Genomic DNA, 22,202 nt, shown 5'->3' on the forward strand with positions numbered 1-22,202 from the left:
ATCACCCTGGGGGGCACAGCCAGGGACAACATTTTGGCTCCTGACTAGCAAGGCACAACCCTACAATGGCAGAAGCCCCTCTCTCCACTCCCCATTCTCCAGTAGACTTTATTCCTTTGTGGGCCTTCCAAGCTGATGGCACCTGAGATGTGAGCTGGTAAAATGGGCAGTGTGGTTGAGGAGGGGTGTTCCTTCACCCCTTAGGTGGAATAGAGCCAGCACTGAATGGCTTTTCCAGGGAGCACGTAGGAAAGGGGAAAACTCTGAAGTGTGTGTGTGTGGGAAAAGGCAGAGAGACAAGGGAAGGAAGCTAGAGAGACAGAAAGGGAGAGTACCTGGTCTATATAGTGATTTTTTTTCTCTGACAAGAGAGGAGAGGGTTCCTCATCTGAGGGTAGGGGCTGCTGGCTCTGAGGGCTAAGGAGTCTGGGGGCTTCAAAACCAGGGTCTTGGATATAGGGGCACTATTTATAGGGCCTCAAGAAGCTGGAAACTTTAGAACGGAGCAGCTTGATGAAAGATTTCGGCAGCATCTCCTTGTGCTTCTCTGTGTACTTGAAGTAGTTCTGGGGGTGGGCCAGCACTTCAAAGAAGGCCTTGATGAGCTTCTTGTCCTGCAGAAAACGGCAGGTGGCAGTGTCAGCCTCAGTGTTGGGGTGGGAAAGAGGAACACCAGGCGCAGCTCAGCAGCTGCCCTTCTTGAGGGCTAACAGGCGTACTCAGAGCTGACCTCTGGATTCCCTTCCCCACTATCTATCTGCTCTTTCTTTAGAATGCCAAAGCTCAGTCAGTGGCATGTCTATCCATCCATTGCTCAGATCCCAATCTTTGGAACCACTCCTGACTCCTCGCTTTGGCTCACAATCACAGAAAATCCTATTGATTCTATTTTCAAAATATAGCCAAGGTCTGACCACTTCTCCACCCTGTCCAAGCCACCATCATGTCTCACTCAGACTGCTGGAGTAGCCGCTTAACTCCACGCTTCCTCCTCTCCTTGTCCCTCTCCAGACGGTTCTCCCCGACAGCAGCCAGAATAACTTTTCGTTCTAATTAGCGCATGACCTTTTTCTGTTCAAAAACATCTCTGGTTTCTTTTATCAACCAGTAAAGCTGAAACCCTGACACGGCCCCTAGGCTAAATGTGATCTGCACCCTCCTGTCTCCTACATCCCACCCCACCCTCAGACACACCCTCCTTGCTCTGCCGAGCCTCACCGGTCTTCTCAAGGTTCTTGAACATGCCCCACTGTGCCCGTGCTCTTAGCTTGAAGTGCTCCTCTCCTGACCCTCTAACAGGCATCCCTTCAGCTCCCTCAGATGACTTCTCGGAGGCCTATTCTGACTACTTTGGTTGCAACAGCACTGTGGCGTGTGGAGCACCTACTAGACTCCAGGCACTGTGTACTGGGGCTCAGATCTTTTGACTTCTAGGCAGTGTTCTTTCCTGTGCATTAGCTGACTTTTTATTTATTTATTTATTTTTTTTATTTTTATTTTATTTTATTTTTTTTTTATAGAGGCATGCTTTATTTATTTGTTTGCTGGTTTGTTTGTTTGTTTTGTTTATACATGCACTGGGTACAGTCAGAAGTGCGGGAGGGTGAGAGAATTCACCAGAGCCAGAGCGGGGAGCAGAGCAGGCAGAAGGACCGAAGTACACTGCTGAGGGGAGCAGCGGGCGGCAGGAGAGGTCTGCGCGCCATGTGGGACCCTCCTCTGGTGGCCGGGGAGCAGCCGGGGATCGAACCGGCGCCACAGAGGCCGCGCGCAGTTTCGCAACCCAGCGCTCAACCGCTGCGCCACCGGGGAGGCCCATTAGCTGACTTTTAAAATAAGATGTGGGGGCCTCCCTGGTGGCACAGGGGTTAAAGACACAGAGCTGTCAAGCTATCGCCAGCCACTGCAGCACAAGTTCAATCCCAGGCCAGGGAATTAACCCACATGGTGCAGCAGACTTCTCTTATCTTGCCCGCTGCTCCCCTCAGCAGTGTATTTCAGTAGATCTGCCTGTTCTGCTCCCCACTCTCTTTGGTGAATCCTCTCACCCCCCGCACCTCTGGCCTTATACCCTAGTTCTTGTATGCATAAATAAATAAATCTAAAAAAAAAAAAGAAATAAAATAAGATGTGGGGCTTCTAGCCTCTCTTGCCCACTTTAACAGAATAGTGTACTGCTCATGCACTGGACTTCCACAGCACGACTGAAATAACGTTCAGAGGCTTAAAACACTATTTAAAGTGCATTCTGAAATGGTATCCTTTGCAGTCTGCAAGTTCTAGAAGTGTTTTGTCCTCATGTGTCTTATTTAGATGATAATGGAAAAATTATCAGAAAACAACTTTTTTTTTTCCATTGATAATTTGTGTAAGATAATACTAGGACTAATTGAAGTAAGATTTTCTTCAAACTAGGTCCACAGACCCAGATGTCTAGTCTACAGTGTTGGAAACATTTCCTTTAAAAGATGTCTATACTGAATTAATGCTGAGAAACTCTCTGCTAGATCACCTGCTTTTCTGTGGAAGCTGGGGAGGACTTAAGGGAAGGAAGGGACTTAATGCAAAAGTATCCTTTTGTACCTCATTTCCCTTATATCTCTTGGTGGGAAAGGTGGGGGGGGGGTGTCATCTCCTCATTTTCCTTTTCTCTTCCCCCAATGCATAAGACAGTGTGTGTGACACTGCAGTCAGATGGCTTGACTCAAACCCCAGCTTTACCACAGGGCAAATTCTGACTCTTTGTGCTTCAGTGTTGTCATCTATAAAGTGGGCCGATGAAGTACCTACATCACACACCTATTGTGTGGATCAAGTGAGGATATCCAGGGAAGCACTTAGCATATTGCCTGCATGTCGCTACATGCTCATTAAATGCTGGCTGTCATTTCTGGTGTTAAGAGTCACTCACCTTTAAAATCTCCTGGTGGTTTTCAGATGCGTAGAGCCGGCCATCTCGCACAATGTCTTCTACCAGCTGCTCATAGTCCTCTGCAAATCAGCCAAGAGAAGGCTTAGGGGTGCACCCTTTTGCTCCCCTCACGCCCTCTGAAGACCTTTGGTTTTCCCTTTCTCACCCACCTCCCCGTTCTCCTGCCCTTGCTCACCATCATAGGTCACATAGGGGATCTGGAAGCCACGGGCACTGTTGGCCTCACTTGTCTTGAAGTTGATCCAGAGCTTCCTGGAACGAGCCGTGAAGGCAATTGGGCGCTCATAGGTCTGGCAGGTCTCATAGGTGGTGATGGAGGATGGGGAGGCTGGGAAGGCAAGCGGCAGGTTAGGAGAGCAGCAGGGCCGCTCCCCAAGCCTTCCTGGAGTGAGGGCTGTGGGGGGAAGGAATCATGCTGCAAGACACCCTTCCTGTGCATGCACCCCCTCCCCCCATGCACATATCCTCTCCCACTGCCCAGGGCTGTCCCACAGCTCCCCTTGGACTTCCATGCACTCATATAGTGTAAGAAATCTGACATTTAAATGAACGGGATGGCAGAAATGCTAGCCAGGAAAACGACACATGTACTATTGTAGGAGTTTCTCCACTGGCTGTCCAAACCCCATTCCCCCTCCAACAGGTAACATTCATTGCTCATTTCCTTCATTAGCTTCTCTCCGCCCAAGGCCTCCCTCTCCACTGCCCTAATTCTTCCCATACCAATCCTCTCTCTCCCTTCCGACCAGATTTGGGCCGCCCTTCCCTAGCCCAGCTCTGCAGCCACCCACAGTTCTTTCTCATGACGAGGACATCCCCACATTCGTCCTCTGATGGCAGGAAGATCTCGGGTACCACGATAAGGATCTTGCGCTTGGGTGGGGGGTTGATGTTCCAGACGCACTCCACACCGGCTGGGTAGTTGCCTGGGTAGTTGGGGGACTCGATATAGCCAGTGAACTCACCCAGCTCCCCACCACACTGGCGATCTGTAGCCAAGCCCCGGTGGACAGAAGCAAGAAAGAGAAGGGAAGTCAGTGGGGAGAAAGGTCGGGGAAATGGAAGAGTTCTGAAGTGGAAATCAGACACATGTGGGCAGCTGCCTTCCAAGTTCATCTGTTCTCCAAGTTCTGCGTCCACCTTTCTTCCTGTCTTTTTAGTGCCATCTCATCTCACTTCACCCGTCTGCCTCCTCCTTACCTGTCTCTAGGGGGAGGGTACTAAGGGCCCAGCTCCAGCTTAGCAACTGGGCCTGAGATCGAATGGGTTGGGAGAGATGGGAGATGGGATTTTCCTGCTCTGCTATCCCCCAGCCCGGCCCCACCCTCTTCTTCCCATGCCCACTGCTCCCAGGCCTCTCTGTCCACTTCAGTACAGCCTGGCCTGCCACGTACTCTTGCACTGGGCCACACTGGTGGAGCCGTCGAAGTCAGTGCTCGTGTTTCCTGGACAGCGGGTGCAGAAGTTCTGACGGAAGTCGGGCTGATAGGAGCCCATCGCGCAGCGGATACAGCGGTGAATGCTGGTGTTGTAGTAGTGCCCGGGAGAGCACTGGACTGCAGGCAGGGAGGAAAGTAGGAGTTAAAAGTGGGCGAGTGGGGACTGTGGCTCATGAGTTGGACAGGGCACACTTCTCACGGGGAATCAGAGATTGGAGACCTTGGAGTTCCAGCCAGAGGCCCCACCTTTCCTAGTCGTGCCGGAATCTAAGCCCAGGGAAAGCCAAACTTGACAGACTGGTTGGATGCGCCGGTCCCTTTCTTTCAGGCACCTAGTACAGTGCCAAACTGTACAGAATCTCATTTGGGATATTGAGGGGAATGTGCCACCAGTCTCCAAAGTGGAGGGTAAGTGGGACTGTTACTCATTACCCGAGTCCCAAGTTTGGGACAGGGTGGGGGGAGGTCAGGACGGGTCCTGTGAGCAGGATGAGGTGGTGGTTGAGACATCTGGGCCTTTCCCGTTCGGGGGGAGATAGTCGGGCAAAATATTTACATCTACCATGGAGACTTGAAGAGGTTTTTGGGGAAGTAGTTGGAGTTGAGGAATCCCCTAGCGGGGTGAGTAGCCCCACTTACCTTTGGTGTCACAGTCTTGGAAGGACACAGCCCCCTCGTGCTTGGTAGTGAGTCCTCCACCACACGGGAAGCACAGGGTCCGCCCTGCTTCAGGCTGGTAGGTGCCGCGTGGACAGGGCTGGCAGGGCTTGAAGCCATCTCCCGAGTGGTGGCCAGGTGAGCACTGACCTGCAATGAATCAAGGACCCAACTCTGATGGGGATGGTCCTGGCCACGCCCGTAGGGTCACCCAGTCTCAGGGGACAGAGGCACACAAATAGGACGTTGACTAGGAGAGTGGCCTGGAGCCTGGGCCTGCCCTTGGGAAATCCCATGCCCATGGGCATCCCAGTGCCCACCCTACCCCACTCTGTGTCGTTTGTTCCCCTGGCACCTGCACACGTGGTGACGTTGGTGGCTCCAAGAGGCCCGTGGGCATCACTCCCAGGGCAAGGGTCGCAGGAGAGCTGCCCTTCTCTCTCCTGGAAGGTGCCCGCTGGGCATGGCACACACTGCTCCGTCTGGCCGTGGTAATACGTTCCCTGCGGGCAGCTGACTGAGGGAGAGTCGGCCGTGCTAGCCACCCACCCCCCCTATTTCCCACCACCCAGGCCTGGGACTCCCTTCCCACTCCCCCAGATTCAAGGAGAATCTCTTTGGGAACAGACAGAATCCTACTTTGGAGGATCTGGGACCAAAGCCACATACAGGAGGGTTGGCGGCCCCACCAGGTAGCCTAGATTTCAGCCTGGGGCCAGGAAGGGAGGATGATGGGTCTTGGCTGCCTCACAATTTGAGAGGTGCAACTGAGGCCGTGAAATGTCTTGCTCTGAGTTAGGCCCAAGCCAGGCCTTCCCCTCTCTCCTGCTCCCCTGTTCCCCAGCAAGCTCCCTTACCACACTTGACCCCAGATCGGTGTTGTCCGGGCCTACAGGCCTCCACCAGCTCTGGTCGCTCCCCAGCTACCATGCCCGGCTTGTGAGCCAGCTCATAATCAAGGCCTGCCAGGCGCAGCAGGAAGCGGTCCTGGTTGATGGATTTTCTGAGCATCTTCAGGGACCCTTTCAGCCGCCGTTCCATCCGCTGACGAAGGCAGGTCAGTCCACAGCCCGCTGACATGAGTCAGGGAAGGAAGAGAAAGCATGGTGGTGAGGAAGGCAAGGGAGCAAAGCTAGGAACCAGGAGGGCCGCAGTAAGAGGGACTGGCTCTCCTGGGCCTGGCATTCGGCAGGCTCTGCCCTGAGTCCACTGCCCCTTCCCTTTGTTGCTGAAACCTGTGGTTTCCCCATCTCTGCCCTCCCCTTTCCACCCTCCTCCCAACAGCGCCCTCAGTCCCACCTGTGGTTTCTTCGGCTCTGACCTCTGCCTCCAGTTCCAGCGTGAGTCGAGTGACTTCCTTGCCTGGAGGGGTCCGGGCCCTCCGGCCCTTGCCCTTCCGAGAGGAGTCACACTTGAGGTGGATGAAGGTGACCTGGCAGTCAGAGCAGGGGGCACCACCTGGGGGAGAGGCCTTGTCAGCCCCCCCTCCCCCGGGTACCTCCTGGGGTCAGGGAAAGTTCTTACTTCCAGCTCTCACTTTTCCACCCCATCCCAGGCAGACCTCACCGGATCTCTGACTACAGCTGTCTCAGTTCTTTTTAGGTCTAGTCTAGTGTAATTAAATGGTGGGGCTTATGTCCTAGGACTTCCTAGGAAAGCCTACGACTGCTTTCCCCCCTCCTTGGGGTATAGAGTTCAGGAGCCAGTTGGTTTTTGAGATCTTGCTAAGCAGAGGAGCTGAATGGTGGGAAGGGTTGTTGACCAGACAGCCCATTGGAGTGGGGTCCCCAGTCCAGACCTGGCCCCAGGATTCTGCTGGCTTCCTCCATTTTGCCTTTATTTCTCAGGTGCAAACGGCATTTGGCATCCTTGATCTTGAAAGAGGCCCGCTGTTTAACCGATAGCACTGCAGCCTCTAGAGGGATGGTAGAAGCTCAGCACAGCCTGGGGGCCCCGTGGGGGTGAGGGCTGTGGTGGAGGGTCTTAAGAAGCTAGACAGTAAGCCAGGGGCTTGGTTAGAAGCAAGGATTATGGAAGCCAAGGGACTCTGATGTTAGGGTAGGATGAAGCAAGGCAGCAGGACTCGAGAATTACAGAGCAAAGAAGGGGAATCAAGGAAAAAGGCCAGGGACATTAGTGAAGAAGAGAAATAGGGATTAATAGGGCAAAAGAGCAGGGTGGGAACAAGGCCCGTGGGCTGGTGCTCACCATGGCAGTGGTTGGAGCTTGTGCTGTTCCCGCTGTGGCCAGCTCTGGCAGGAGAGGCCCTGGGGCTGGGGGTGCCACAGCTCACCGTGAAGCCATTCTCAGACTCTGAGAGAAGGGGGCAGTTACAGTCTGGCCTGCCCCCGCAACCCCCATGGGTGGGAGGAATCCAAGGGGAGCTGAGAGCTGCCTGAACAGCCAGCCCTTCCTTCCTGCTAGCCCTCCCACACCTTCCTCTAGGTACCTGGCAGGAACCGGGCTCGCGAGGGGCAGGTCAGGGCACAGGTGTCCTTCTTGCCAGAGCGGTTGCAGTTGAGCATGGCTTTTGAGGCACCAGAACTGCTCTGACACTTCATGGGCTCTAGAAAGGGGAGAAAGGCCTGAGGAGGAGAGGGTCTTTGTCTCCCACCCTCTCCCTCAGTTGGGTAATTTGGAGGAAGAAACTGAGACAGATGCAGAACTGTAGTTTCACATGGAGACTGAAGAAGGGAAATGCAAATGGTTATATTCAACTCCCTGCTCGGGGGTGCTCTCTACCCTCTCCCCGCTCTCCCCCATCCCCTAGTCCCGAAGCTGCAGCGGCGGCTTCAACCAGCAGAGGGCGCTGCCCACCTGTGCAATCCTTGCCGTTCCAGTGCAGCCTGCCCTGGCCTGCGGGGCAGGTACACTGGTAGCTGCCCGGAGTGTTGACGCAGCCAAAGCGGCAACCTCCCCGGTTGATGCTGCACTCATCCACATCTGGGGGGAACAGAGACAGAAAAAGGTGAGGGCGGATTAGAAGGCAGGGTGTGGGCAGGGGTGAGGACCTTTGGTTAGAGTTCCAATAACTCTAAGATGACCTGAGCAGAGCTGGCCTGAGGGGAGCTCGGACCTCAGGCCTCTTTTGCTTTTCTCTGTCCCGAGTCAAAATATTGCGCAATTGAGATGAGGGTCAAGCTAATGAGCTTTTTTTTTTTTTTTTTTTTTTAAAGCTTTTTACTACCCACCAGTGGGGTGTAATTTCAAAGCTAAGAATGGGAGTCAAGGGGCATTGATGAGGATAGAAGATAGAAATTCTGGAGACAGGATGCTGCTCCCCAATACCCTAGTCTCCCAGTTGTCTTACACCTGGGAATTGCCCAGCGCCACAAGCCAACTCAGGGACTTGTTCAAGTGAAGGGTAAAGTCAAAGGGACTGGGGGACTGAGATAGAAGTTTGCTAGCTTACCCCCACAGTGGGTGACACCATACAGCAGGTAGCCATGATGGCAAAGGCACTGGAAGCTTCCTGGCGTGTTGACACATATGTGGTCACAGGTTCGATCAAAGGAACACTCATCTATATCTAGAAGAGCAAGAACTCAAGCTACAAATCTGTTGTGGGGTTCTTGGCCCTAGGGCCTCTTATTCACGTGAAGAACCCAAACGAGAGGCCCTGGCTCTCCCCCCTTAACTTGAGAGTTCCTACTCATGGCCTAGCCTCAGGATCAGCAATTCAGCAATACCTACCCACCCCTAATGCCCCTCCCTTGGAATCCTAATAGTGAGGGACTGTAAGATCTGGTGCCTGTGGATCAGGGCCCCCATGTGCGGTTAGGCAGGTCAAACCCTTGGCTGCCAGGGACATGCACTGGGGTGAAATCCATCACTTTTTGCCCAGCCAGATGCCCAGCAGAGCTGGCCTGCAGGTACATCTGTAAGACTCTTTGGAGACTCACAGTATCGAGTTTCTCAGACTCTTGCCCTCTGGCCACCTTGAACCTCTCTTACCCCCAAGAACCTCTCCCAAGGCTTTTCCCTTTGGCCCACGGTGCTCACCCTGGCAGTTCCTCTCATTGATGAGAAGCTTATAACCCTTCTTGCAGCTGCATTCGAAGCTGCCAACTGTGTTTCGGCAAATATGGTCACAGCCCCCATTGTTCAAGCGACATTCATCTATATCTGGGGAAGTGGGACAAAATAGAGAATTAAAGGTAATGCTGAAGGCTGGGAACAAACAAGGAGACAAGATTCCTCTTTCCCTCACAGAGGCAGGGAAAATCAGGACAGCCCTGGGCCTGCCCTTTCCGTGTCCTCTCTCACTCTCCGCTTCTCCCCTGGCCAGGGGCTCTGTGGCCATTAGTAATACCTTCTTTCCTGGGACTGCACCCTCTTAGATGGAGACAGACTGGAACCAGAGTCAGGCTCTCAGAATTGCCTGGAGCAGGAAGTAGGTGAGCATGACCTATAAGTCAGTCTATGCCCCTCATTCTTCTACTGACAGACCATCTCAAAAAGGCTGGTGGATGGCATTTCTCCTTTGCTGACCCTTATCCCTACCAGTCACAGGGCCCCGTGGTAGTGGGAATGTCATAGAGGTAGAGATTCAATGGGGCAGCCCTTCAGAGAGGAGGAGCTGGGAGAGGGGCCTGGCAGGGAAGGCCTCCAGGAGAGCCAATGAGGCCGGGCAGCTGCTGGGGGAAGGGTGGAGGCCAGGCAGGGAACTGGACTGGGAGAGGCCTGGAGAGCCTCAGGCCTGAGGCAGCTTTCAGCACTAGAAAGGGAGGGGGTGTGCGCGGGTGAGCAGCTTCCTTCCTGAGGTCAAGTTCCCCAAGCTGGTGGCAGACAGGACCCAGCCTACTCACCCCTGCTTAGGGGAGGGGGCAGGGAGGGCAGCCTTCCACTTCACTCTTAGCATACCTGTCAACAGTCCTTCCCAGCAGGAAACCTCTCAACTCTGGCTGGCTGACCTGCTGCCCCAGCCCTCCCCCATCCTCTCTGCCAGCTGTTGGGCCAAAAGACACAAAGAAGGAGCCCAGTTCTCCTTCCAGGCCCCACTCCTGTGACCAGGGGACAGACCTGATGAAATCATTGTTTTCAGTACGTCTCCCCTCCGTTTTTTCTTCCCACCCCACACCCCACTCCACCTTTCCCCCAGACCTAATTAAAAGGAAGGGAAATAGAATGGATAGTATTGGAAATTATGCCATAATAATAGCTAATAGGTGCTGTTTTAAGTAGACAAATCTAATCTAATATAATATAGCTACATGCAACTAATTTAATCACTTAATCCTTACAACATGCCTCGGAGGCAAACACCATTATTGTGGTCAAACTGAGGCACAAAACCACTAAGTAACTTGCTGAAGATCACGAAGCTAATAAGAGGGAAAGATGGGCTCTGAAGCCAGGTAGCCAGGCTCTCGCATCAGTGTTTCTAGCTGCAACCCAAGTCACCCCCTGACCAGCACACTCCTTTCTACCGGGAAGTCTGGGGGATGTGGGTTAAGGAGGTTACGGAGCACACCTGTGACCTCATGCACACAGGGCTCAAATATCCTTCCAGACTGAGGAACAAATGTGAATGGCACATTCATTAGCCAAGAGGGCTAGGGGACAGGACTGAGCGTAGGGAAAACAGGTAAGGTAGGAGCTGAGGGCACTAAAGGATGGGCCAGATTTTTGTGCCCTTGAACCGAGATGGGAAAAGCGGGCAGGAGACAACACTTAAGTCATGTCCTCCTGGCTAGGAGAGTCTCCTGGGGCCTGAGGGAGTGTGATCCCATAATAGCGACTCTGCCCTACTTCTGGTCTCAACCTCAGGCCTTTATGCTCCGCTTCTGCCCTCTGAAAGCCATTACCTTTGCACGTCTTCCTGTCTGGCTGGAGCATGAAGCCCACAGGGCAGCTGCAGTGGACGCCAGTCGCTGCATCGTGGCACTTACTGTCGCAGCCGCCGTTGTTGACAGCACAGGTCTCTGTTTAGGAGGGAGGCAGGGAACGGTACCCGGGTTATGGGCCTGGAGAAGTCCCGAACTCAGAGGTAATGAAAGCACAGGGGGGAGTGCTTTCATTACGGGCCAAGGGAAGGCCAAGGGAACGGGCCAAGGGAAGGCCCCTGGCTGCTTCCCTCTGCTTTAGAAGAAGCACGAAGCGGAGGCTCCCAGCCCCCTTCCCCCCATCACTCCCAGCCCCCAGCCCCTCACAAGTGCAGCCAAGCAGTTCACTTCCCTGCCCCCTACTTGATTGAAACAAGGTGGACAGCAGTGGGGCAGGTACAAGCCAGAGCTGTCAGGCAGGAATGTGCTGAGGGGGTGGAGGAGGTGGAGAGGGGAAGGCGCAGGGAGGGATGGGAGCTACTTAAGGGTGGTTCTCCCCGCCAGGGAGCAAGAAGGGACAGATAGGAGTTTCCTCCACTTTACGCTGGCTGTCTTGGGTGAGGGGGGCTGGGAGAACCTGGCCAGAGAGAGCCTGGTGACTCCTAAGACAGCTGGGGGATGGCCCTCCATTCATCTTCCCCTTCCTCCCTGCCCACTTGCGGGAAGAAAGATCCAGAACTGAGTGCTCATCCTCAGAGGAGGCGGCACGTACTCGCTCATTTCCCAGTCCCTTCCTGGCTACCTCCAACTCCTTCCAAGCCCTCCTTTTTAGTTCCAGATGGAGGTAAGCTGGCCGTACAGTTATCATCTTACTCCCCTAGCGGGGTGATACCTTCTTGGGACAGGAGGGGCAAAAGGCGAACAAGAATCCAGAGAAGGAAGAGCACAGAAGGTAAGTCACAGAGTTAGACAACCTCAGAGCTCAATCTCCTCACCAGTAAGTTTTCCCTGTACTAAGGGGTCAGAGTGGGAGGGTGTATGTGTGAATCAGTGACACTCTCCCTATTTTTGAATACAGAGCAGGAGAAAAACAGGAAGTTTAAACTGCAGCTCAAGAGAGTCAAGTGATCACGGGGACTGTGGTGGAAAAGGGAGCCATCCTCTGGGGGGCCCAGACTTCCCCCATTAGCGAGACAAAATCCCGAGGTCTTCACTAGGGAAGACAGGAGAGTTGTTCTCAGAATCAGGGGGGCTGAGAAGAACTGGAGACAACTATCACCTGGAATCTTTGACCCCTAAAACTCAGGCATAACCCTTGTCACCAAGGACAGCAGCAAGGCCGGGACTCTAGCAGAGGGCTAGCTCTGCCTGCAGGGTTATCTTCCAGTCCCTCAAATGCCCAGGTTTGAGAGTAGACACAACGAGGTCTCCTACGGGCCATTCCTACCTCAGTCTCACTTGAAGTTTCACAAGATCATGGGAGGAAGCTGGGCAGGAACTTTGAGCTCAGACCCTAAGCCAGCTAAACTCCCCCCTCACCCAAGTGCTCTTAGGATAAGAAGTCCCCCAAGCCCCGAATCAGGGATAGGGGAACAGGTCCTGTGCCAAGTCTAGGTAGACTGGGAGGGATCTAGGATGGGGAGCAGCAGACCCGGCATCATGTCCATCCAAGGTTGGCCAGGGAGCTGGGCATAGCTGCCCAGCCATGGACAGCGTTCCCCGGGGGCTAGGACAGCAAGGCCTCAACCCTTTGCTTTCCAGGATGCGGTATTAAAACCTCAAGTTACTCTGCCAGGTGCTTACTCGATGCTCTACATACACCAACTCGGTCATAGCAGCCCTGAGGGAGAACACTTATTCCCCCTGTTTTACACAAGAGTAAACTGAGAATCAGAGAGGAAGTAGCTGGCCTGAGGTCATCCATACAGTTAGAAGGTGGCAGAGCCAGGATCCAAACCTAGGTCTGTCTGAACTCAGATGTCATGCGCTTAACCTTGTGGTGGGAGGGAATGGTGAGTGATGCTAGGGTTGTGAGCTAATGTGGGTAAGAACCCAAGGAGAACCCCCAAGGAGAGGGTAGCAACTAACCCTATCCCACCCCCATCTCAGGTGGCACAGTGGGTGCAATGGGTAAGGTGGAGCTGGCTGGTCTTTATCTGTGCAGATAATGCAGAGAGAGGGAGGGGAGCAGATGGTTGGAAGAGGTGAGGTGTTAGAAGGTGGGTGTGGAAGGAGAGAGCAGGAGAGAAGGAGAGTGACAAGGTCAAAGACAGACAAAACCAACCCAAAGGCTCCTGGGCCAGCTCTTAGGGACTCAGGTTCCTGTCATCCAATGGGCCCAGTACCCAAGCTGCCAGGGGGGCCCTGCTGGCAGGCTGGGCCAAGTGGGCATGCAGTTAGTGGGAACCCCAGCGAGTTAGCCCTTCCCCTAGCAAGCCAGTGAGAGTGAGCGGAGAGAGCAGACATATTTACCATTAGAAACGGCCTGAGGGGGGATGTGCTGCTCTAGCCGCCTTTCCCCTGTTTGACATTGCGAAAAAGCTGTTTAGATGCTGGGCAGGAGCCACTGTGGCCCGCCCCAGCCTCCTCCCGCCCCTTCCACCGCCCTGCAGGCCCACACCACTAACCCCGAAGGATGAGTCCTGAGACTCACAGCAGCTCCACTCCCCAGCCTTGTCCTGCCTGGTAATCCTCAGAGAAGCCAGACTCCCACCAAGTGACTGATGGGAAACTAAGTCTCAGAGAGGGGCAGTCTTGGGCTGGACCACACAGCAGGCCAGAGGCAGAGCTGGGACGCAACCTTAGGTCTCACGAGCTGCCGAGTCCCAAACCTCCAGGAATACCCCTCACCTTTCTGCTAAACCAGACTGTCCTCTCAGTCTCCCCACTAAGTGTCTCGGTGACCCCAAACAATGAAGGTTCCTCCTACCAGGGCTGGGGGGAGAAATAAGATGTAGGGCAGTATAAAATGAGTTCTGTTGCAGAAGGAGAGGACCTGGGAAAGAACATAGCTGGGAACTCTAGAACGACCTCGCTTGTTCTCGGCTTCGCTCGGCCCAGGTAGTAGAATGGGTCGGGATTAGAGAAGAGCTCAAGCTTACTAGGGGATTTTCAAAAGCAGCCATGCCTGGGACTATCTGAACAGAAAGTAAGAAACCCGAGGGCCCCGGCCCTCACATCCAAGACCCCAAGCTCTGTCCTGGTTCATGCAGCTTTCCCTTGGGGACTGCATGCAGTTTCTTTAGGGAGACTCTGGGGCTGTCTGAGTGTGTCCGGGGTGGTGAGAGGGTGGGGAAGCAGAATGATTCAATTTATAAAGAAAAAATGAAAAGAGCTGGGATAAATCAGCCTGCAGAAGGCAACACGAAGACCTACACATCTTCCAGGGTTTCGGAAGGGTTAGTTCAGAGGGAAACATGTAGCAGGAGAGATTTTCCTTAAGGAACTTTAGAACTGTGGGTGCAAGACTTGGAGCAGGTACCCGAGGGAGACCTTTAAGAGCCTCATCTGCTCCCCTGTTCTTGGTCTGGGAGAAAGGCAGCACTGTCCGCAGAGGAGTAGGGCTCTGCATGAGAAGGCTCTTAAGCTGAGTGTCCTCTCTTTGATGCACATATGGAGTGACATGTTCACCCTTCCCGTGCCCACGTGCTGCGGTCCACGAGATGCTGGCCATCCGCAGACATCTGTGCCCACAGAACGAGCTTACCTGGCTCAACAAATAGCCTTTCCCCAGCCAAATTCTTTTACTTCCTACTTCTCCAAGGGGACACCTTGCCCCCGATCTTACTCAGCGCTCTGTGAGGACACAGTAACTCTCCTCCTCTAGAGACCTGAAGACTGAGGGAATTAGGAATTAAATGAATTAAGGAATTGAATGTATCTATGGTACTGGAAGATACTGGAGTTAAGGCCTAGCAATTCAGGAAAAGGTGTTATGAAAGCCCCAAACTAGGCTGGAGTTGGTGAGAAAGTGGGAGGGCCGCGCTGAGAGGGTGTATCACTGGAAGGTGGGGGGACAGAGAAGGAAATGAGGGGCCAGGGCGAGGGCAGTGCAAAGGGAATTTACAGGAGAAGAGCAAGGAGAGAGAGGATAAAGAAAAAGATACCTGGAGTTGAAACCCCACTTGTCAGCTCAGGGTTGATTGTTTCCAAAGAGCGCCCTGTCCCACCCTCTTGCCAGAGGCGGGTCAGTGGGCTGTGACAGAGCCCCTCACTCTACTAGTCAACCGGGCAGACCCGCTGCACTGTGCTAGCTCTCCTCCTGCCTCAGCCAGAGCCTCGGTCCACAAGCACCTCTGCTTCTTATCCCCAGGCTGGCAACACTGGATCCCAGGAGAGAGGCTGGGGAGGCTGCAGGGGTGGGGCAGTGGAACCACAGACAGGAGGGGAAGAGGGCCAGGGAGCCCGTCCATCTCTGAGCTGTCTCTTACTAGACCTGGCACTGTCAGGGTTGTCAACATGCTCACCAGCCAATCTGCACACATCGCCTGCCCCCCACAACCTGTGCTCCCTGCCCCCCGCTTCCCAAGGGCCCCTGCCACCACCACCCTCCCAGGAGGACTGGGTTCTCCTCCGGCCTCACCCACCGATGCACGTCTTCCCGTCGGTATGGAGCACAAACTTGACATGGCAGCCGCACCGGGGACCCTGCTCTGTGTCGTCACACGTGTGCTGGCAGCCGCCATTCCCGTAGTTGCATGTCACTGTGCAGAGAGGGCAGGAGGCTTGTCAGCTGGCTTCGCCCAGGGCACCACAGTTCTCTGTAACACTAATACTGGCCCTGGGCCTCCCTGGTGGCGCAGGGGTTAAAGACCACACTATCAAGCTAGCGCCAGCCACTGCAGCACAAGTTCGATCCCCAGCCAGGGAGCTACCCACATGGCACCGCAGATCTTTCCTGTATCACCTGCTACTCCCCTCAGCAGTGTATTACAGTCCGTCTGCCCGTTCTGTTCCCCACTCTGTCTCTGGTGAATCCTCTCACCCCCTCACCTCTGGCCTATACCCCAGTTCTTGTATGCATTAAAAAAAAAAAACAAAAAAACCACTAATACTGGCCCACTTTTCTAGTGCCTCTCCCAGGCTCCCTTCTCCTGCCACCTCTTGCTCCTGAGGCCCAAAACCCCTGCTCTCTGTCTCCCCTCCTCCCCCACTGCCATCGCAGTTATCTCACATTTACAGTCCCGTTGGTTCTTGGTGAGCTCGAAGCCAGGGCGGCATTCGCAGGCAATCCCCCCTTTGGGCGTCTCCCGGCAAATGTGCGCACAGCCGTGGTTCTTGTTCATGCAATTCATTCCTTCTAAAAGGGAAGAAGAGGGAATGGATGCTGCATACTTCGGGGCACCTGGAGGAGAGGAACTGCGAGGGTGGGGACTGAGAAGTTGGGAGAATTCCACTGAGGCTGCAACTCAGAGTAGACTGACTGTCCCCCTCATGGCCCTAGGTGCTGGGTGGCTTTAGGATGCACCCAGAAAAATATAAGACATTATCTCTTTCCTCAAAGAGCTTACAGTCAAATTGGGGAAAAGAGAAATAATGATCAAATCTATAATGTGAGTGGGGAACAACTGGTATGGATAATTACACAATTTCATTCAACAATTATTTATTAAGCTCCCACTACAGGCAGGGCAGTATATTAGGCGTGGGGGATACAAAGATGAATAGGTTAGTGCCTGCCTTCAGGGAGGTCAGTCTAGTTGGGGGGGTGGGCAGAGTCCTTGGGGCTGATCACAAGACTCCCAGGGTAGCCTCAATCCAACTCTGACCCCAATCCCAAATGAATTCTACCAGATTTTGCTTTAACACAAAATATCCACTGAGCCCTCAGGATGTGATGGGGCTGAGGGACAAGAAAAGGGGGCACTAGTGGAGTTGGGTAGGGATGGCGAAACCTCAGGGGTACTGAGGGAAAGCTCTGGAGCAGCAGATGGACAAGTCTGGGGAGCGCAGGGCGGGGCTGACCTTCTGGCCGCTGGATGCAGGTGTGCTGGTTGTCGCTGAGGAAGAAGCCTTCCCGGCAGTGGCACTCATAGCTTCCCATCATGTTGACACAGCTCTGTTGGCAGCCACCGTTGCCCTCGGCACACTCATCCACATCTGTGCAGGACAGGTGGTGGGGGAGGCGGTGGGGTGTAGGCCGGGGTCCAGGGTAACCCTGGGACTTCAGGGCCCAGGGCTGAGAGCAGTCTTAGGAACCCAACAGCCCTTCCCAATCCAAGACCCAGCTTCAGTCAGGCTCATCACCAGCTAGTACCCCACTGCTCATGAAGAGGTCACCCTAACAGTGGAGCTGGGGAGCTAACCAAGCAGGGAGGGGACATTTGAACTTGGCCCACCTTGGGGGGACTGGCCTCCCTCTCCCTCACACACTGACATTGGGTCTGAGGGCAGAAATGAAGAAAGAAGACAGAGCAAGAGGTAGAGCAATGGAGATCAAGATGGAGATTGGCCAGGGACAGGAACCAGCGGCCTGTGGTTGTGATGAGCCCAGGGGCTCCGAGGATCTGGCCAGTGGCTTCGCCTGCAGGGGAGCTATAGCCATGGTGCTGACGTCGTTGGAGGGGCAGAGTGGGGAAAGGCCATGAGCTTCAAGTCCTTGCCCCGCAGAGACCATTTCTGTGGACAGACCATGGCCCCATCCTCTCTCCCCTCCCTCTATGCCTGGGCTTGCTGCCATCTTCCCCAGCCTTTCTCCTATTTTGGTTTAACAAAACAAAGTCTGGTAGCTTGGCAGGGAGGGATGCGGGAAAGCTGCCAGGCCACACCCCAATCACCACCCAAAATCACCACCCCCAGGTCCCAGAGCCAAGTTCTTCTTGGGGCTCCCACTTCAGTGCCTCCACTTGGTCTCTGTACTGCCTCCCCTCCTGAGCCCATGGCCCTTCTCGGTATGCGATTTTCCAACAAGCATGAGAAAGATTGGTCCTCAAATGGAACAGCTGGAGTCTGGGTTCCAGGGGGCTTCATCTGTCCCCTCTACCCCTGAAACCTTGACCTCTTCCCTTCTGGCCAATGGCAGAGCAGCTCAGATCCTGCCTGAGAGATGCCCCTGTCGGGGTGAGGCGGTACACTTTCCTTCACCGTGGCGTGTCTTTGCCCCACGTCTCATTGCATCCCTGACTCCCCATCTCTGTCTTCCCACTCTACCCCCGCCTACATTCCATTCTCTACCGCCCCCTTCTAGCTCAGCTCTGTCACTCTGTTCCTCTAGCCAGTTCTTTCCTCCAGTTCTGGGGGTGGGGTGGGAAGAGGACTGAGGCCCAGGGTATAGATGACTTCCTATGAGTTCCCCTAAAAGTCAAAGGTAGGGCTGATACTTTGAGCCCCAACCCTAGGGTGAAGGTAAGAGTGACTTTTGCTCCCCCTGGACACTCCATATATACTTGTTTTCTTATCCCTCTGGCTGGTTCTCCCTAAAACACTTATAGGGAAACTAGACTTGGAGAGAACTGGGGGCTTAGAGCAGTCAAGGGCAATCGAAGAACCCAGAAGCTGATGTTCATTGTTCTATAAGCAACTCATGGTGAAGGTCCAAGAGTCAGATTCTCCTTTCAAAGCAGACCCCAAAGAGACCCTCACCCTCATGGGTAACTGGGTAGACAAGAAGTGAGGTCCTGAGCCTCCCCGGTAGAGCAGTGGTTAAGCGCTGGGCTGCAAAGCTGCCTGTGGCCTCTGCAGCGCCGGTTCGGTCCCCGGTCACCGGCAAGGATCCCACATGGCACACAGACCTCTCCTGCCGTGCCTGCTGCTCCCCTCAGCAGTGTATTTCGTCAGTCTGCCTGTTTTGTTCCCCACTCTGGCTCTGGTGAATTCTCTCGCCCTCCCACACTTCTGACTATACCCAGTGCTTGTATAAATAAAATAAATAAATCTTAAAAAAAAAAAAAGTTAAAAAAGAAGTGAGGTCCTTCCCCAGTGGCTACTGTGGTAGGAGAGGTGGCTGGGGCTGGGGGGAAGGGTCCAGCAGGGATCAGGGTTAGAGGCCCAGGTTGGGAGCAGAAAATCCGTAAGCCTGGTCCAAAGACAGAAAGCAACTGGGTTTTGAGGCAGCTGTGTAGTTAGGAGGTTCCCCTAGGCCAGTAGGACCTTAGGTAACCCTATATGGTCATGTGGGGGGTGGGAGAGCAGCCTAACCTATTTTTCTGGGTATCATGTCTCTTGCTTCTCTTCCTTTGTCTTTTATTCTTCTAGTCTTTTTATTTTGGCACCAGAGAAAAAAGGTTTTGGGAAAGGACCCCTGGTTTCACATCTCATAACCTTTCCTACTGTAGGGTTCAATTTTTTTTAGTTGGGGAATAATGTGACTTAATCCCAGCAATTTTCCAGAATGATAGAGACCAAAGTCGAGTTTAATTCCCTTAGAGATTCTCTCTCTGATCCAGCCAAAGGAGATCAGGTCAGAACGAGAACTCAGAAGTAAGTAGATGATGAGCCTGGAGATTGCAGAAGAACTGGAAGAAAACCAACCTTTAAGTGTCAGCAGCTCCCCGGGGCACAGGGGACCATCACCCTCTTCATCAACAACACCCTCTCGTTTATTGAGGGTCTACTACGTGCTAAGGATGGTGCAGGACTCTACACATTACTCTGGTAATCCTCCCAGCAGCCCTTTGAGTGGCAGGCTGAACCCCCATTTTAGAGGTGAGGAAGCTGAGATGCCCGAGATGAGCTGATTTCCCAAGGCTCCACAGATACTAAGCAGCAGAGCAGGATCTGTCTGGAGCCAAGTCACCGGCCACTGCGCTTTGCCCCTCGTGCAAAACCCACGACTGTCGCCTCCCAGCCCCGGCCCTGGCAGCACTTCCTAGCAGCATCTGCTCCGATGTTTTTCACGCAGCGGGATTATTTCAACCAGTGCCCCGCCTCAGAGGGGAAGCTGACTTTGTTCTCTATTTTGTGGGAATGAAGCTTTTTGAGCACTTTCCTTGGAAGTGGGAACTGCTTGAAAACACCTCCTTCCCGACGAGAGATCACTCCCCACCCCCCTCTCCACTGCTCACCCAGACAGTTGTGTCCGTCATGTGCCAGGTGGAATCCATCATAGCAGGTACATCGGTAATTGCCGGGGATGTTGACGCAGTCGTGCACGCAACCTGCGTTATCCTCTCGTTCACATTCATCCACGTCTGTGGGCAAAGAGGAAGTGAGGCTGCTGGACCCACCTGTGTGCCCCCCAGACCCCCTACCCCTGGTCCACCTCTGGGCTCAGCCTTGTGGTGGCTTTTAAAAATATATACGGCACCTCTGTGTGTGTTTGAACGTGGTTTTCATGGTCTACAAAACATTTTGCATCTTGTTATTTTCATCGAAATGTAAGTCATAAAGAAAAAAATAAACTTAAGTTATAAAGACTTTCATTTCTAGTCTTTCTTATTATTGCTGTACTTGGTTTTAGAACATCCCATTGTGCTGCTATATCATAATTTATTAATCCTTTTTCTCTATTGTTGGATTCCTTCCGTTTATTTCACTATCATAAATAATGCATCCAAGAACACTCACCAATATATTATTGTGTTGCTTTGGCGTTCCTTAAATAAGCCCCTAATATTCCTGACTCAAAGGGTATAAATACCTTTGAAGAGTCTGGGTAGGAATGACAAGATCACTTTTCAATTTATGTTATCACCAGGAATCAATGAGTACACCTTGTCCAACTGAAGTCTTACCAACACTGGAGGTCACAGATTTAAAATAACATCTTGAGACTGCCTTAATTTCCATTGCTTTAAGAGGTGAAGATGTGCTCATTTTCAGTATGAAATTCCCTGAGGAAAACCATTCTTACCCTTTATGGGCAGATGTAAAGGTGTGAGGCATTAGGGTACCTCATCCCCATGACTCTGATCCCCTCCCCAGACCCCCTACCCGTCTGGTTCTGCAGCTGAACAGTTCCCACCAGGCTGGCCGACAAGGTGCATTTGTGCAAACTGGAAAATGGTGTCTTCTCTGAGAAGATACAGCCCCCCTCCCGTGTCACCCCCTTCCCATGCCAGTGGGGATGTAGCCTTAAGTGTAATGCGCAGTATGGCCACTGAAGGCAGGGCACTGGCTGCCCTCCCAGCAGGTCCCCCTTCTCCAGGTGCCCTCCAGCCTCACCTTTGCAGTGTTTGCCATCCCCCGTGTAGCCAGACTTGCAGATGCATTTGTATGATCGTGGGGTGTTCTGGCAGATAGCATCGATGTGGCAGTTGTCAGTCCCCTCCACACACTCGTCCACATCTGGCAGGGGCAGAGGGGGCATGTGAGACCCTCTGTTGGTGCAACCCAAGGTATATCTCGAGGGAGGTTCCCCACGGGTAAAATCCCTTCTTCTTTAAAATAGAGAAAGAGACCTTTCCAGAAGCAGGTGTTTTCCTCGCACCCGTCTCATACCAGAGTAGGCCAACTCTGTAATTTCAGGAATTCAGAAGGAAACCCCACTCCCCTCAAAAATACTTAATCTATGACAGCTAAAATTCCATCATTTGAAACACTCCTTTGATTTAAAAACAAAATAAAAAATCTTCAGACTTGATAGCACACTTAACTTGATTAGAAGTATTCAACCTGGGGCCTCTCTGGTGGCACAAGGGGTTAAGATACAGCACTATGAAGATATCCGCAGCCACTGCAACACGAGTTCAATCCCCGGCCAGGGAGGTGACCCACATGGCACAGCAGACCTCTCCTGACTTGGCCGCTGCTCCCCTCAGCAGTGTATTTCAGTCAGTCTGCCTGTTCTGTTCCCCACTCTGTCTCTGGTGAATTCTCTCACCCCCACACACCGCTGGCCTGTACACCAGTTCTTGTATGCATAAATAAAATAAATCTTTAAAAAAAAAAGAAAACGAAATATTCAGCCTGGTGTGAACTGGTTTATCTTTCTTCGGAGTAGGTTTAGAGGAAAGGAGAAATGGAAACTCAAGGGAACAGTGGCTTCTTGGAAAGTGGCAGGGTCCAGCGGCCACTGGCAATTAAAAGAGGGAGAAAGGAAGACAGGACATCTGAGGAATCCTCATGTGCCTTGTTCTTCTTGAGACTAGGCCTGCTCCCTCTTGCCTGCCATGGTGCCGAGAGGCTTTAGAGGAAAGAAGTTCCATCCTGGAAGATTTTCCTTGGCCCCTGTGCTGTTAGCAGCAGAGGGACCAGGAGCTGGCTGGCTGGCACCAGCAATCTGAAGCTTGAGAATTGCGGACCTTGCAGCTCTCCAGCTGACCCACGCAGTCCACCTATCCCGCCACCCTGAGCGCTTTCATCTCCTCCCAGTGCTGCTCTGTCTCCTGGCCTGGCTCTAACACCAGATGCTTACTCACAGAGCTATGCTAAAGGAAGCAGTCACCCGAGATCCAGCAAAAAAGAGGATGGTTAAAAAAGGACATAAGAAAGAGATTCATTGTCTTTGAGCAAAAAGACCCCAATTTCTGG

The 22,202-nt window shown here is 53.2% G+C and overlaps 1 protein-coding gene across 2 annotated transcripts in view; it reads right to left on the reverse strand.

The window, feature by feature from the left end:
* Positions 1-464: 464 nt before the first annotated feature.
* SCUBE3 (signal peptide, CUB domain and EGF like domain containing 3) overlaps positions 465-22,202 on the reverse strand; it is a gene marked incomplete at both ends in the record, with an annotated part of 34,987 nt that continues 13,249 nt past the window's right edge. Inside the window, 21 exons of one of the 2 annotated variants that reach the window (XM_084228885.1) lie at positions 465-614; positions 2,912-2,991; positions 3,108-3,260; positions 3,724-3,921; positions 4,327-4,488; positions 5,011-5,178; positions 5,384-5,545; positions 5,886-6,101; positions 6,328-6,486; positions 6,827-6,943; positions 7,237-7,341; positions 7,478-7,594; positions 7,846-7,971; positions 8,441-8,557; positions 9,031-9,153; positions 10,836-10,952; positions 15,380-15,496; positions 15,967-16,089; positions 16,758-16,892; positions 19,796-19,921; positions 20,895-21,017. In XM_084228885.1, coding sequence (XP_084085011.1) covers positions 465-614; positions 2,912-2,991; positions 3,108-3,260; positions 3,724-3,921; positions 4,327-4,488; positions 5,011-5,178; positions 5,384-5,545; positions 5,886-6,101; positions 6,328-6,486; positions 6,827-6,943; positions 7,237-7,341; positions 7,478-7,594; positions 7,846-7,971; positions 8,441-8,557; positions 9,031-9,153; positions 10,836-10,952; positions 15,380-15,496; positions 15,967-16,089; positions 16,758-16,892; positions 19,796-19,921; positions 20,895-21,017 — 2,894 coding nt within the window. Of the gene's footprint in view, positions 615-2,911; positions 2,992-3,107; positions 3,261-3,723; positions 3,922-4,326; positions 4,489-5,010; positions 5,179-5,383; positions 5,546-5,885; positions 6,102-6,327; positions 6,487-6,826; positions 6,944-7,236; positions 7,342-7,477; positions 7,595-7,845; positions 7,972-8,440; positions 8,558-9,030; positions 9,154-10,835; positions 10,953-15,379; positions 15,497-15,966; positions 16,093-16,757; positions 16,893-19,795; positions 19,922-20,894; positions 21,018-22,202 lie in introns of both variants that reach the window. The other variant, XM_084228884.1, reaches the window with a different exon arrangement.

This window comes from Talpa europaea (genome assembly GCF_964194135.1).
Source record: "Talpa europaea genome assembly, chromosome: 2".
Classification (NCBI taxonomy): domain Eukaryota; kingdom Metazoa; phylum Chordata; class Mammalia; order Eulipotyphla; family Talpidae; genus Talpa; species Talpa europaea.